The 16,785-nt window shown below is 44.8% G+C and overlaps 1 protein-coding gene across 1 annotated transcript in view; it reads left to right on the forward strand.

Annotated features, from left to right (window-relative positions):
• The window catches only part of BRF1 (BRF1 general transcription factor IIIB subunit), a 192,053-nt gene that overhangs the window by 41,910 nt on the left and 133,358 nt on the right, over positions 1 to 16,785 (forward strand). Inside the window, exon 4 of the mRNA XM_083734186.1 lies at positions 15,012 to 15,043. Within this exon, the coding sequence (XP_083590312.1) occupies positions 15,012 to 15,043 (32 nt within the window). The remainder of the gene's footprint in view (positions 1 to 15,011; positions 15,044 to 16,785) is intronic.

Consider the following 16,785-nt stretch of genomic DNA (forward strand, 5'->3'; position numbering starts at 1 on the left):
AGTATTCCGGAACAGGGATGGCAGGAATTCAAGTTTATAGGGCCTACCTCATTTTCTGATTAATTCTAAGGTCTGTCAACCAGTGTCAGGTGCAAAAGAAAGGGCAGGAACACAGACATAAGCTAATAATTAAGGAACAGGCTGCCTCTACATGTGTTCAGCCCAGGAATTGTAATCGGTATGAAAACCAAGCTCACAATCGTTTCACACAAAAGCCCACTTCTGGTTTTCCTTCCAGCTTTCTTTGTTTTAGCGGCCTAATTTAATGATGGAAGCCTTTTAGTAGTTGCTCTTGGCAGCCAGTTGAGAGTAGTTTAGAAACTCTTGCTGATCCATGACAAATTAGTCAGATACCTACCAGCAGACGCTGATCTAAATTGTGCCCGTGCTTTTTCTGGAGCATATAGTAAGCTTGAAAGAGAGGCAGGAATTTCTTTCACTTGCACTGGGTTAAATCTAAGAAATACCTGAGGGTTTTCTGCTGCTGTTTCTTACTTTTCTCCACATACCAGTGCAGTTTAGAGGTTGGGGACTCCAGGCCAGGGCATGATCTGTGCTTTCTCCTTACGAGAAAGGGTTTGGATATTTGCTTTTGACAAGCTGGTGAGTGGATTTGTGGATTTCTGTGCTTTTCTCTCTGACCTTCAGTGCTTCCACCCAGCGACTTGCCATTCATTCACTTTAGTGAAGGAGATTGAGCTCTGAATGCATAAGGTTTTCTGTATGGTGTTGTCTTCCCCTGCAGACATGCAGAGCCAACTTATGCACATGTCTGCAGGCATTGCCCTATTCATTACCAAGTGGCATTATCTCATTTGAGGCAGTTGAGAGATGCACCCTGATGTGATGATCGTGTAGCAGCATGTTTGGAAAAGCTGTGCAGACATATATATATTATTCCACTAGTACCACATCTGATGCTGACTGCTTAATATGATTTTATTTATTTTATGCACTGGCTGTATTTTAGTAGTGCTTGCAACACCTGAGATTGAAGGTGGGGGTGTCTTTTTAAATGCATTAAAAATACCCTCCATTATAAGATAAGTAGGAACAGTAAGAACATCTAAAAATGTTTAAAAATAGTCACATGCCCCCACAGCCAAGAATGCCAAGACTACTGGGAGCAGTATCTTTCAGCCATTGTAAGCTTTTAACTTTCTCCTAAAAGTTAGTAATGAGAAAGGCAGGCTCACATCAGCAGGAAAGGCATTTCACAAATGGGGAGCCATCACTAAGAAGACCCTGCCATGTGATCAGAGCCAGCCAGTAAGCACTTAGCAGTGGCACACCCCCAGGTACTCGCTTGCCCGAGGGCCTTAAATATTTGACACTGGAGGAGGCAATCTGCAAGGAGCTCAAGGTGGCATACATGTCTCCCCATCCCCAATTTTTATCTGTGCAGTAACCTTGGCAGCACCTTGGGCAGAACTTAGTTGCATCATTTTATTGGGATTCACCTCTCACTGCTGGTATTTAGGTGTCTCCTTAAAACACATTTATGTAGGCCTTTGCCATTATGTGTTTTATCTGTCTGATTTCAGTGGCATTTATTTTGTTTTGTATTGCATACTATGTTTTTAATCTTGTACACCACTTTGAGGCTGGATAAAAATGTCTTAATAAATAACCCTAAGGGTAAGCTGGGCTGAGAGATAGTGACAGGCCTGAGTTGAGCATCATTGTAGCTAAATGTGGGGATTTGAACTCCTTCTCCCCAGCACTACTCCACCAAATGGGAAGGCAGAGAATTTGCTTCTGAATGGAGGGACATAGTAAGCACAGAGCCCTGTCTTTCCTTGTAGCTGCATTTTGGATGCAAGCTGCATCCGAATAGATTGCCATCTTTGTGCCGTGGCGTGCTATGTGAAATTGTGCTGCCAGATCGCAGTCAAACCCACAACAGAGTAGTATGCGAAGAGGACTTGATTACCTCTTTCCCAGCATATTGCTGGCAGTGATTATTTTGCCAGAGGCAAATGATATGTACAATCAGTGCATATTTTTCTTGCGAAGAGCTCTAGTAACTGAGATTAAGTTTACGAGATATCCTTAGAAAACACACACAACAAACCCTGATAATGAAAAGAGCACTTTCTGGGTTGTAAATGAGACTCGCAATAAGTGTTTGCCATCTACAGAGGATTAAGGGGCATAAAAGTTTGATGACGCTTCCGAGCAAAGATTCTCTGTCTTTGTTGAGAGTCTTCTTTTTAGTGGGAGGTTATATGCTTGTAATTTAGAAACCTGGATAATTGCATTTTTTTCACCTCCTTTGGAAGCGAATCTGCTCGTGCCACTTGCCACTAATATCATAAAGCTTTGAACTTTTAAATTTAATTGGTAAATAAGTGTCAAATATTGATTAAATAGGCCGGTTTGACTCTTCACAGATAATGGGTCTCAAAACAAAATAATAGATGCTTTCATGTTTCCCTGAGAAGGGTATGTGTGTCTGTGAGCGAGTGGTTCCCTAAATTGCTGCTTCAAGATCATTCAAGTCTGATTATTACAGACCTTGTAGCAAAACAAGAGTTCAGTTCATGGACAGACCAAATTAACGTCTATATCTTAAGCAAGCTTTTTGGAATGCAAAGGAGTTCTGTCTTTGTAAAATCCGTGATAGGCTATTGATGTTTTGGGCTGCTACAGTGAACTCTAGTTTACTTGACATTTTATATTATATAGTGTTTTAAGGGGTCACAGCACTTCATATACCATATTTCAATAATAGCAGGTCACGTCAAAGACTGATAAATCTTCACTGGTGGAATCCAGTTGCGCTTTTGCGCCTGTGAATGTGTTCCCTAAGGGGAAAAGAGTGGGGGTGCAGTCCCCCCTGGCTGATGGTTGCTTATTATTAGATAACTAAGACAGACAATTAGCCATTTAGTTGCTCATACCAGCAGTCTCTTAATTCTGCCATTATTTGGCACCAGGATTTTTCATGAAAACTGCAGCATGTGTAGATGGTGCAGAAATGTCCCATATGAAAGGCTGGTGAGGAATTGTCTTCCAAAACTTTCTTAACCAAGTTCTTTTGTAGCAGTTAGCGTACTAAATCTGTCCTCTGCTTCCATGTCACAGCTGAAGATTTCATCATTCTACTGTTAGCATTCCATGAAGGCTTCACTGTTCTTGAGCAATTCAACAGCAGCAAACTAATGTACATTTTATAGCAAAACCCATGTGATCTCATTGTTTTGATTAGGCAATACACTGCCAGGTACGGATATAAAAGATGATGATGCTTGATCGCCTTCTAAATCTTGATAACTGTAGGAAAGACTGATGTTTTGTGGTTACTGAATTAGGGCTAAGTATAAATTTCCTTGGAAGAAAATGAGCACTGGCAGCTAAGTCCTGCTTCTTGTGTTCATCCTTGATTCATGCATTACTTCTGCTACTGTGTGATTTTGGAGCCTGAAGTGTAGTAGTGGGCAGAAGATAATGCTCTCTGGTGCTTTGCTCTGATACTCAGTCTTAGACTGATTCTGCACTTCCTTATTCTACCCTCTGCTTGAAGAAGACTCCTAGGCCTGAGTGCCACATATCCAGGTTGCTTCTGGGGTTTGTTTTTGGCCTTCTGGCCTGTTCCAAAGCCCTGAACCATAATACATAGCAGGATGATATTCTGGCTTAGACAGGTGAGACCAGAGTGGCCTTGCTGGCTGAGGCTGAAGGGAATGATAGATACCACTGTATTTGCTGTGATTTGTGGGTGCTGGGCTGCTAACCCTCAAAGAATAGGTAACCTTTGGTCCTCAGGAAGTTGGTGGACTTCAGTTCCCAACAGCCTCAGCCAGAATTGCATATTGATCCATCTGCTCTCTGCAACTTCCTCCCAGAAAGTCCAAGCTCGTTTAGGATTTTCCGGCAGCAAATAACCTCACTCTACCAAAAAGCACGAAGGATTGTCTAAAGCAGGGGTCGGCAACCTAAGGCCCATGGGCCACAAGCTGCCCACGGGGGTCGTTTAACCGGCCCACGAGCTACCCCCCAACCGAGCTGGCCGCTCGGCGAGTCCCCGCGTGTTACGCTAAACCGACGCAGTGCGGTGCGGGGACTCACTTCTGTGGCCCCGGAAATTGCATCTGCGCAGACACCGGAAATCGCGGGTGCACGCGATCCGGCCCACAGAGGGATCTCCGCTGGAGTGAACCGGCCCAGGGGAGAGAAACCTTGCCGACCCCTGATCTAAAAGTAGGAGTGGGGGCAATTCATGGGTGCAAACAAAAATATATCGAACGTTAAAAAAAATCCACAGTGTGTCTGTTTTGTGCCACACTCCTTGTACAAATAAAATACTCGCGTCTCCAGTAAAACAAACAATTTAATACAAACAATTTAAAACATCTATGTATTGCGTGATCTACGCATGCCAATGTCCTTCTGTGTTCATTGGCACTGGCAGCAAAATGTGCATAGGTTTGAAGCCTAATATTTTTTATGTAAATTGCTTCACAGGGAGAATGTTTATGTCTGGATTATAAAACACAAAAACATTCATGCTTTTGCCTCACAGCTATTTGAAGAACCTTCACTTGGTAGCGGAGAGGAGAAGAAGCGTATCGCTCAGAGCATATAATTATTACCTTATGAGGCTGGGGAGATTACAATAAGATAATGTATGTGAAGAACATTGGGAAGCAACTTATAAAGGATAGTAGTAACAAGCATCCTGTGCATTAATATCAAATTTGTTGTCAGAGCGCCAGTCTTGATGCAGCCAAAATGGCATCACTCAGATCCAAGCAGTGGTATCAGTAGGTGATCTATCAGAGAGCTCTTTGGGTTCCTAATGTCCAGCTGTTCTTATTTATTCAGCTTCCAGGTAAAACCTGATTTTGCAAGTTTGCATCCTTGCTTTTCCAACAGAATCTTTTTGCTTTCTTTCCCTTGTTTTTTAAAAAGAGGATTTCCACCCCCACCCCCCAGTGCAGGGAATTTTGATATGCAGATTTGTACAGTCTTCTGCAACACAGATACAGGCAGCCTCTCTGAGTCCTCATGGTGCAATCGCAAGGAACAGCTCTGTATTTGTGCTACAGCATTTTTTGCATGCTTCGCACATAAGCAACCAATCTCTCTGTGGTCAACTAATCTAAAGTTGATTCTGAGTGTTGTAACATTTGCCATATTTGTTATCTGATTATTTTCATTCTTGTGCCATGTACTTGGGTGTTGATAGACTAGAAGTGTCAGTTAATGAGCCTAATTAAATAATTGCATAGTTTTTTGTATTAATTTTATTAGCTTTATGTTAATTAATGAGGGAGAAGTTCTATTTCTGCTAGGCGGGTTATTCAGCTGTAACGCAGAGTGGAGTTTTTTGAGTGTTGGTTAGAGAACAATGATAAACAAGGAGACCTCATGATTTTTTAAAATCGTGAGGTGCAGACTTCCAGAAAGTACGTAATTGCTTCCAATCACTTGTCTTTACATTGTAGTTGAGTTGAAAATCTTTAAAACATTGGGCGGGGTTATAATTCATAGCAGAAGATATGCCTTGCATGCAGAATCAGAGTTGGAGGGAACCTTGGAGTTCATGTAATCCAAGCCCCTGCTCAGTGCAAGAATCTGAAGTTCAGGATGCAGTTCCAGCATCCCTGAAGGATGACCGTTCAGTCTCTGCTTAAATACCTCTAGCAAAGGCAAGTCCACCACAGTCTGTTCCACTCTTGAACAGCTCTTGTTATTTCTCCTAATATTGACCTGCTATCTACTTCTGTGCAGCTTCCATCCCTTGATTCTAGTTTGGCCCAAATTGGCAACAGAGACAAAATCAGCTCCAGCTTCTTGGTGGCACGCCTTCAAATTTTCAGAGACATCTCCCCTTCACCTCTTCCTATTCTGTCTAAGGCTAAACAATACTAGCTTTGGCAACTGTTCCTCAGAGGACTTAATTTTCAGACTCCTTGCTGTCCTGGCAGCTCTTCTCTGAGCATTGTCCAGCTGGTAAGTGGCTGTCACCACACCCATTATTCTGCTCTTGTCTCGGGCTCTTTCCAGGCCCAAACTCCAAACATCTCCATCGGCCTCTCCCACCCTGCACCCCCAAATATTTTTATCCTGCATGGCTTTGCTTGGCTGCAAACTGTGGTCTGCTGATGCAACCAGACACAATAGCATGAGGTAATCTGGAGGACTTTCCCCCTGCTTTTGTAGCCAGTTAGACATTTGCAGCTCGATTTGAACTCGGCTGTGTTTAGCGGGTGCCTTGTCCTTTATATAGTTCCTTTTGTGATGGGTATTATATGTCTTGTCTATAAATAGCTCCACCAAATGGCTTCACCAAAAGGGATAATCTTGCAAACAAAGGGGGCTTGACCTCATATGGGGGTCTCAGTCTTTGCACGGATTATATTGAACTGGCTCATACTAAGGGGGACAAATGTTGGTTTGTGTGCTGCATTCCAGCCTCACTAAAGACCCCAGATACTACTTGCTCCATCTTCCTGACCTTTTCTCTCCCAGCATGTTGCTGGGGATGAAGTCACTATTTCTGTGATTCACAGTCTCCCAAACCGCTTGTATTTTAAAAGAGAGAGAGAGATTAAAAACAAAGGGGTGTTTTTACAACTGCTTCCTATTGATAATTGCTCTCACAGCAGGCATAGTACAGGCCACCCCTTGGAAAGCAAATGACACATTTCCTCTTTTCTCTGGCAGCCTGGCATCTAAACATTATCTGACATTGCTGCAAGGGAGGCCTCAAATTTGCGCCCTGAACTTTTCTTAATCTTTAATGGATATCTGAACCATCACACAATGCTGCTCTGTGTGTATATGTAATGAATTTCTAGTGTTGTTGTCTTCCATTCAGGCATCAGTGTGCTAAGCTATTTCTGGCTCATCAGATTCTTTTCTTCAAGGTTTGTGTGTGCATTGTGTTTACAGTGAAAGTGTATGAACGTGATCCAACACACTCACTATATTGTTGTTGGGTTCCATCCAGATTTGTCTTTGGCAGCGCTTTGGATGCTCTTGCAGGCAGAATAGAGAAGAGGTGATTTTTGGCCAGTCCTCCTCCTCCTCCCTCTGTCCTCAGAAATGTTCTCCCGTTAGTGGAGCAGCAGCCTCTGCTAGATATGAGTTATCATTTGCAAAAGGAAGGAGCATAGAATTGTGGTGTTGGAAGGGAACCCAAGAGTCATCTAGTCTAGTCCCCTGCAGTGCAGAAATCTCAGCTGAAGCATCCATGACAGATGCCCCCCCCCCCCGCTTAAAAACCTCCAAGGAAGTAGAGTCCATAGAACTCTACAGTTCTATGATTCTGTGTTCTTCTGTGAGGCTTCTATACTGCTGGGACCTGTGGAAATAGTGTGCTTTCTCTTCTCCTGATGAATTATTTTTAATGAGGGCCAAGCCACTTGTCAGTGAATTGATCCAGAGCGTTCGGAAAGACTCCCATTTGCTTATGGAAGGGACTAACCTGACGGAGGCATCAGCCTGAGGTGGTGGAAATGAAGCAGTTTTTTTGGGGGGGCTGTTCTCCATTTCCTTGCAGCCTCTCACAACTCCTATGTTGTTCTGGGGTGTCCCTCAACCTTCTGGGCAGCTTTGCAGGGAGCTGCTGAAATTGCATGCCCCTCTTCCTTCAGTGGGAGCAGCCTGAGCCGAGTTGCGCATGGAGGGGCTCTGGATCCAAGTCAGTGCAAGTCTGTCCAGAAGTGCAGTGGTTCACCTTTCCCAGCGTGAATGGCAGCCCTTCATTTATAACCATGATAGCTCAGTTGGTTATAGCGTGGTGCTGATAACGCCAAGGTTGCAGGATTGATCCCTCTATGGGACAGCTGCCTGTTCCTGCATCATAGGGGGTTGGATTGGATCAGGGGTTGGCAAACTAAGGCCCAGGGACCGGATGCGGCCCACCGGGCTCGTTAATCTGGCCTGCAGACCCTGCGCTAAATCGGTGCGGTGCAGAGGATTCGACACATGGAGACTGACTTCCGCAATGCTGATGCAGCTTCAGATTGGCCGCAGGAAGCTCCTGCAGCCAATCCGAAGCTGCGGATGCCTCTGGGTGGGTGGCGGCACTGGCACAGTTTCAGATTGGCCGCAGGAAGCTCCTGCAGCCAATCCGAAGCTGCGGATGCCTCTCGGCGACACCCCTTCCTTCCCGCTAAGGCAGCTGTGTATGGCCAAGAGCCAAGCGGGAGGAAGCGGTGGTGGCGGAGAGGCTGCCTCTGCTGCCCAGGCCAGTGGCCTGGGCTTTGCGCCCCTGCGGACCCCTGGCCAAGGCAGAGGATGACGACAATGCTGCCGAAGACAAGGTGGTGTCGGCAGCTGCAGCGTGAGTGGCGTTGGCGTTGGTGGGGTTTCTCCTTTCAGGTGAGGGGGGTCCTTTGGGGAGGGGGTTGCTTTTGGGAGAGGGTGGGTCCGGTCCCCCACAAGGTCAGAGGGACAGTGGACTGGCCCCCTCCTGAAAAAGTTTGCTGCCCCTGGATTGGATGATCCTCAGGGTGCCTTCCAACTCTGCAGTTCTGTGATTCTTTGAATTATGGAAGCAAGCAAGCCTGGCGTATTCTGAGATCAAACCTGCTCCCTGACCTTTGAGCGATTGAGAATCCTGCTGAAAGCCCCACTTCTGCCTCTGCATAACTCTCTCCATGGGTTTTCATTGTGACGCCAGATGCACGAGGTATCTTTAGGAACTTTGGGAATATATTGTTATATGTATTCTTTTTAAGCTGCAAATGGGCTAGCTGGAAGCAGAGCCGAGGCAGGCGAGATGATTTATTTCAGTGTATTTTGAAGACAGTAATAAAGCCTCGCCCTCTTGTTCCACTGGTAAAGCAATTGTCAAAGGGTGTGTCTGTGTGAAGGGTTTGTCAGAGGCTGGATGTGCTTGTACAGCCCATCTGAATTTGTGCGCGTCTTGCAACAAAGGATCTTTTGTCTCTCTCACTAGGCTCTTACACAAATTCTATGGCACTGAAAAAGGCAGGTTGGATATAGGATATGGATGTAGACAGAAGAACTTGGATCTGCCATCTTAAGTGTGGTTTTCTTTTTTACAAGCTGTTGTGGCAGAAGTAAGGTCTTATGAAGGAGGGGGCATCCTTAAGCCCCAGAATAGGATTGCAGCACCTGCTGACTCCTGAAATTCAGTGTAATGCAATACACACACACACACACACACACACACACACACACACAAATAAATATTATATTCATGGAGATGTTTTGTAACTACTTAGCGCGGAGGCTTCTTGTTGAAGAGAAGGATTGAGGTCGTATCTATGTCATACTTTTAAAGGATGTGGCTTCCCCCAAAGAATCCTGGGAACTGTAGTTTGTTAAGGGTGCTGGGGATTGTAGTATTGTAAGGGGTGAGCTATGGTTCCCAGGATTCTCTGGGAGAAAACCATAGGGGGAGTGGATGCGACTTGAGCTGTGAATCAGAAAGTCCCTGCTTTCTCTAGGTGGTCTTAGGGGAAGCTTCTCTCTCTCTCTCTCTCTCTCTCTCTCTCTCTCTCTCTCTCTCTTTCTTAGCCTCAGTCGCTCAATCTGAAGTAGGGGAGTAAACACTGCTGACCTTCTGAATTTCTGTAAGCCTTACAGTATAAGGATTGCAAGTGGGTTATGTATATGAAGCACTGTGACAAATGTTATGTTTAATTACTTCATTGACAGTTTAGTGGAAGCAAAAGGGTTTTCCCCGCACACTTTTCATATACAGATAACTATTTATGGCGGGGTGTGTGTGGGGGGGTTATGTTCCGAGGCACCGCCTGTTTGAGTAAAGTAAGGTATATTTGAAACACCACTGAAAAAAGCCTGCAAGCACCCTGTTCCTGCCCTGCCCCGCCCCGTTCACACCCCCTTTTGTGATGTTTATGGCTCATTTCCGAGTTAGATGTGATGCCCATATGCGCGGTCGTGCACCTATTGAATGCAATCAAATGAGGAGTTGTCTGTACACATAAGTTGACCTACAAAGTTGTTCTGCTTGAAAATTGTCACAAATTGACACCTGTACAACGTCCCTTGTTTATTTACTACCTTAATCAATGTAAAAGCACCCTGATATTTTTCATAGAACAATGGGCAGCGACAGGAAACGTGTGCAGAGGAGGGCAATCAAGATGATCAGGGGTCTGGAAACTAAGCCTTATGAGGAGCGTTTGAAGGAGCTCCTTGTTTAGCTTGGAAAAGATGAGACTGAGAGGAGATATGATAGCCATCTTCAAATATCTTAAGGGCCGTCACATGGAGGAGGGAGCATGCTTGTTTTCTCCTGCTCTGGAGAGTAGGCTTCAAGCTGCATGAAAGGAGATTCCCACTAACATTAGGGAAAACTTTCTGACAATAAGAGCTGTTCGGCAGTGGAACAGACTCCCACGAGAGGTGGTGGACTCCCTTTCTTTGGAGACTTTTAAGCAGAGGTTGGATGGCCATCTGTTATGGATACTTTAGCTGAGATTCCTGCATTGCAGGGGGTTGGACTAGATGACCCTTGGGTCCCTTCCAACTCTGATTCTAGGACACCCAAGAGCACTGTACACAAACCAGTTTACAGTTACAGTCGCACCTCGAATTGAATGCGCTTCGGGTTGAGCGCGTCCGAGTTGCGCTCCGCAGCAACCCGGAAGTAACGGAGCGTGTTACATCCGGGTTTCGCTGCTCGCGCATGCGCAGACGCTAAAAATGACGTCACGCGCATGCGCGGTAGCAGCAAAACGCAACCCCGCACACGCGCAGACGCGCCGTCGTGTCTTATATTCCATTCGGGATGTGAATGGGGCTCCGGAACGGATTCCGTTTGCATCCCGAGGTACCACTGTACATGCCAAAGGAGTAAACAAAACCCCTCCTGCCCCCTTTATGGCATTCAAGGTACGGAAACCTCTTTCTTAGCCTAGACTATTCCTCCCTCAATCCAGAACCCCATTTACTGGAAGAAGCTGGGATAGGAAGGGGTAAGGGTAAATGCATCCATCCAGAGCTGATTCCAGTTCATTGATTGGGTGGGTATACAGTCATACCTCATGTTACGTTTGCTGCAGGTTGAGCGTTTTCAGGTTGCATCCCGTGGCGACCTGGAAGTACCGGAAAGGGTTACTTCTGGGTTTCGCTGCTCGCGCAAACATGCAAAATGATGTCATGCGCAGATGCGGCGAATCACAACCCACGCAGACACAGGTTGCGTTCTGCTCATGTTGCAAACAGGCCTCTGGAACAGATCCCGTTCGCAACCAGAGGTACCACTGTACTTTCAAATGTGTTGGGCAATTTTCTGCAAAACCCGTCCCTCTTTGAATGAAACAACTGGCAAAGCAGTATTCCACACTGAAGCGGTTTTCATTCATTTTTCCAGAGAGCAAGGCAACTCATGACTGCAGAGGAAGTGCCAGCAGGTTGGCACAAAGCCTTGTAATGTTTGTGGGGACATTTCTCTAACCAATGGCAGTTTTCCTGCAGGTTTCTTACTGCTTTTGGACCCCCCATAAGTGTTTTCTGGCTCTGAGTGTTTGGATATTGTCAAGAACACTTCTTCGGACACCAGCATTCTACCCTACCATGCACTGGAAATCTCATTGTAAAAGGAATTATAATACCCCAAACCCCCTAGTGTGATTTCCCTCCCCAACATTGGATAAAGGTTCAGATTGTGCCAAGTGAATACCTCTCCCCTACCTTGCTGATAAGAAGTAGCTGTGGAATGTGCAGTATAACTTTGAAGCTCTTTGTGTTTTTTTGTTCCTATCCTTAAAAATAATAATAATCCACAGTATTTAAACTGAAATGTTCTGGCTAAGATCTACTCTAGTGTTTATTAAGTTGAAAGAATGATTATAATTATGGAAAAGCCAACCTTGACTAACTCATCAAAGCGCTGAGGTTTTCTAATGCTTGCACAAGCTAAGAAAACATTCCATAATCTAAAACATTTGAATGAATGAATCATCTAATGTATGTTGTATTATTGCACAGTGTTCTGTTGGTGTAACTCATAGTCACTCTAAAAGCTGCTCCAGTCTTTGTGAAGATCTCTGAAACTGTGCAGTTGCAAAGTCTCGCTGTCAGGAAACTGAGTACATAAAAACAGTTGTGTGGCCCATAGGTGACCAATAGGCAACTGGGTTTTTGTGGCATCCCTAGATGGGACTAAGAGGGCCCATGGCCAAGTTATAGCATGGGGTTAGACTAGTGTCCCTGTCTCCACTGTGGTTGAACAGAGGCAAGACGGTTTCAAGGTACAGGGGGTTAGACAAGGTACATGGTCCTAGAGTTGGATCTTCTCATCCTTGGGATTTGAGTTGTACTGTATTATGCTAACCAGAAAGGTTGACTGTCACGGCGCTGACCAAAATTACATCCTTGAATCTCAGTCATCTTGGATGACAGGGCTAGCAAAGCCTTTTTTAGAAAGCCATGGTAGTGCAGTGGTTAGGATGCTGGGAGGCGCAGGTTCAAATTCTCTCTTGTCTGTGAAACTTGGAGCTGGTGTCCTTAGGCAGGGCCAGGATCCCAGACCTAAGCAGAACCGACTGATGATGCCCCTTCCTGAGAGCCTTCTAGGTTTTTTTTTCTGAACTGGCACTCCAAGCAGGTGGTTGGATCTAGCCACCCTTCTCAATTTTCACAATGCCCCCAGCCTATTCCCCATTCTGGAGCAATGTGGGGAATTAAAGGTTGTTGGGGGGGAGGGTTGACCCCCCCAGCAGTTCTGCTTGGAGCACTGTCACTGCACAGAGCCCACTGGCAGAGAAGGAGCACAATTTGCCCAGGGCCCCCTCACACCTGGAGCTGGCCCTGATGAAGTTCACGGGGTGCCCTTGGGCCAGGATCTATCTATCTATCTATCTTTCTTTCTTTCTTTCTTTCTTTCTTTCTTTCTTTCTTTCTTTCTTTCTTTCTTTCTTTCTTTCTTCCTTCCTTCCTTCCTTCCTTCCTTCCTTCCTTCCTTCCTTCTCTCTCTCTCTCTCTCTCTCTCTCTCTCTCTCTCTCTCTCTCTCTTTCTCTTTCTCCTGAACCTACTCCACAGATTGTTTTGAAGATGGGGGGGGGGGGGGGAGAGAACCACGTATACTTCCCAGAGCAGCTCCATTTTCAGAATGAAAATGTAATAAACAATGAAAAATATTTTTAGATTACAATCATACCTCATGTTACGTCCGCTTCATGTTATGTTCTTTCAGGTTACGTCCTGCAGCGACCCGGAAGTACCGGAAAGGGTTACTTCCGGGTTTTGCTGCTCGCGCATGCGCAGAAGCACAAAATGACACCACATGCATGCGCAGAAGTGGCAAACTGCAACCCGCGTGTGTACAGACGCACCACTGCGGGTTGCACTCTTTTTATGTTGCGAATGGGCCTCCTGAATGGATCCCGTTCGTAACCAGAGGTACCACTATATATATTTTCCTCGTGGACAGGGACTTCTCTGTTTTTGTGACGAAACTATGCAAAGTGTTGCATGCACAGTTAATAAGTGTCACGTCGAGCCGTTTAAAAATCACACAATACTTGGCGAGTTGTTCTCAGAGATCTCCCTGGCAAAAACGCTTGTGCCAGACAGCAAGATCGGCAGGAGATTTTGAAATGAAAGCGAGATGTTATTGAAAGGAAATGTAAACCCGGAGGGAGAATGATAGCAGAAAGATGGATGGGATCCAAAGAAAGGTAACTCTTCTTTTGCAATCCCTTTGAGAAGAACCTGGCCAGAGTGCTTTGTGTTCCATGTGACTTAGACACACCTGGCTTTTAGCTGTTGATTGTTGCTGGTAGAGGTTCCTGTGGTTCTTTGCATCAATGCAATCTCTTGGTTAAACATTCCCCCCTATTAGTTGTTCCAGCAGGAGGGTGCTATTGCTATTTGGCTGATGTGAGGAAAGGAAGGAAGCATGTTCAAAGTTTTAATGTGTTAGCTGTGTCTGCCAAATCTACTGATAGCTGAGCCATGTTTGTCTTCTTTCTGAATTATAAAATTGGAGGTGTTCAATCATTCTTCCAGGTCAAATGATTTGCTTTTAAAATGTGTTCACAGTAATAATTTCCCAATCCTCAGAGGAGCACCCCTGCTGTGTCTCTGCTTGATTTGGGCATTCATTCATTAGTGAGTGGGGACTTGCAGCTGAATAGAGGAGAGGCAGCTCATAAATGAGACTATGGAATTCACTACCACAAGATGGCTTAAAAATGGGGTTGGACAAAGTCACAGAAGGTGTGGCTGTCAGTGGCTGGCTACTAGACGTGCAGCATTCTCCTGAGTACTACTTGCTGGGGACAATTGCGCTTGTTCCCTATTTGTGGGATTTCCACATCATCTGATCTGCCACTGCGGAAAACAGGATGCTGGCAAGGTGTGCCTTCCTTCTGATCCAGCAGGGCTTTCCTTACATTTTTACACTCTGGAAACCAACCTCCAAAAGGTGCTACCACCTGATACTCAATTATGGTGTGCCCAATACTTTTGAACCCTTTCTCTGCCTTCGGGAGCAAACCTGCAGTTTGATGATGATGCACAATGTGTCGGTTTTATCGGATGCTATTAAAAAGGAGGAGTGTGTAGTATTAAAATTCTGGGGCGGGGAGCAGAGCAGACCTGACTCTCTTTTACGATAACCACATGGTGCATTTAGAAAGTCTGGGGAGCATGATTTGGTTAGAATTGGGGGAAGCGAGTGGTGGGATCTGTGGCATTCATAAAGCAACATTTCCCCTATAATTTGATCCACCTACTGTCTCTGTTAGCATTTAGTTCCATCCTGAAATTAGTGTTCCGTACTGACTAGAATATTGGCTTAAATGCCAGGCAATGTTTTTCTTAATAAAACAGCAGCGAAAGATGTAGACCCTTACTAAACGCTTATGAATGAGTGGATTGTGTGTGTGTTTGGAAAACCCCTAACCACCTTTCTTAACAAATCAGGATAAGGAGATGTCACACCCTATCCATGTGCATTTGGAGCAAAGTGCTTTTGTTTCTTTTCCCAGCTGCCAGTCAAAGAGCAGCTCCTCACGCCTGAGTATGTGCTTAAGTTCCTTAACCTCCACCACAGACATGCTGCTTGACCTCAGCGATCTCCTTCAGGTATTGTACTGCATCTGCTTTTCTCCAAATGTTCTGCTCAAACATTAATCCTTGCAAGTGAAGAGCTACTAACGTGGGTGCTTATTCAGGAAGCCTTAATTATCTCTTTTTTTGGTTTAGCAGTGCTGGACAGGAAAATCACAGGGGTTGGAAATCAGGGATAATTGTTCTATGCAATTAGAGATCAAGTGTTTGGTGCCTCTCGCTCCCTTCAACAAATAACAAATCAACAGTTAGTATCATTGTGATGCTAACGAACTTGCTGCTGAGGCAGTGGCCCAAGGTCAGATTTTATATACCTGCCTCCCCCCAACCTGGTGCCCTCCAGATGTTTTGGACTACAACTCCCATCATCCCTAGCTAGCAAGACCAGTGGTCAGGGATAATGGGAATTGTAGTCCAAAAACAGCTGGAGACCCAAGTTTAGGAAGCACTGCTTTAGAGCAGTGTTTCTCAACCACGGGCTGTATACCCCCCTGGTGGCCCCATAGACTATTCCAAAGGGGCCACAGGTGAAAATCACGTAAATGTAGGGTTCACGGCATGAGACTAGGGAGCCACAGAGGGAAGTGAGAAGTGAAGAAAACAGAATTGACTGAGAAAAGAAATCAGAAAAGAAAAAAGAAAACAGAGAAGTGGAAGAGAATAGAAAACAAGAGTAGAGTCAACCGAGAAGTGACCATGCTTCCCAGTGGATTTGTAAAAATTATAAATAAGACATGTTCTATTTACAAGCAAGACATTTAAATAGCTACCTTTAGCCACAGGAAGGAAACAAGGTCGGAAGGGGACCATGGTCGGAAAAAGGTTGAGAACCATTGCTCTAGAGTTTCAGACTGGTGAGGACTTTGCCAGCCCTACCTGGGACCATCTACATGCAGAGTAGGTTTTCTACCACCGAGATGCAACCTTCCTTCTACTCCAGGACATTTGGGTGGCGCAAGATTGGGGTAGCAGGGCATGTCATTTTATGGGATGAAGCTTAATTTTTGCAAATTTCATCAGTGATGACATTTAAAAAATATTTTTGGGTGTGAGGAATGCAAATCCACTGTTATTTTTGTGACTGCGCAGCATTTAGCTTGTTAAGTCTACTGATGAAGCGCATAAACTGCTTTCGGAAAACAAACCAATTTTTGTTTTAATCCTTCTGAAAATGTCAGGTGATGCTAAATAAATATAAACGTAAATCAATAATATAGTTGCAAGTACATGGCACACATTTTCTAATGATTTCTATGCAGTTTTACAACTTTTCAGCACCCTTCGTCTTTGGAATTTGAAAGTTGGGAAATTCAGCATGCCCTATTGGGGTAGGCTTTTATGCACCATTCAAGCTATCTTTTACTTGTTATGAAATTATAAAAAATGTGAAATAGAGGGCCATGGGTCAAAAGGGGGGAGAAAATATTTTAGCAGGGATGGCTTGAAAAGAGAATGATTGATACACATGGGGTTGTTGTATATTTTCTGAATAATTAGGTTGATGGTTGAATGAGTTTTAGCCTCTGGTAGTTGGTGTTGCATGATAACTATTTGGACTAAAAGTGCACACGGAGTTGTCTGTAGAAGTGCATTAAGGATTGGCATTCTCAACGGTTATATATATGTGTGTTGCATGTGTTTGATATGACCATCCCATATCAAAATATTCTATACACAACTCAGCTGGTAGAGGTTATTTTTGGCCTCTCCAGCTGTCTTTAGTAACTGGCATCCTCTCATCGACTGCGTGGAGCTTC

This window comes from Podarcis gaigeae, assembly GCF_964106915.1.
Source record: "Podarcis gaigeae genome assembly, chromosome: 1".
NCBI classification, from domain to species: Eukaryota; Metazoa; Chordata; class Lepidosauria; order Squamata; family Lacertidae; genus Podarcis; species Podarcis gaigeae.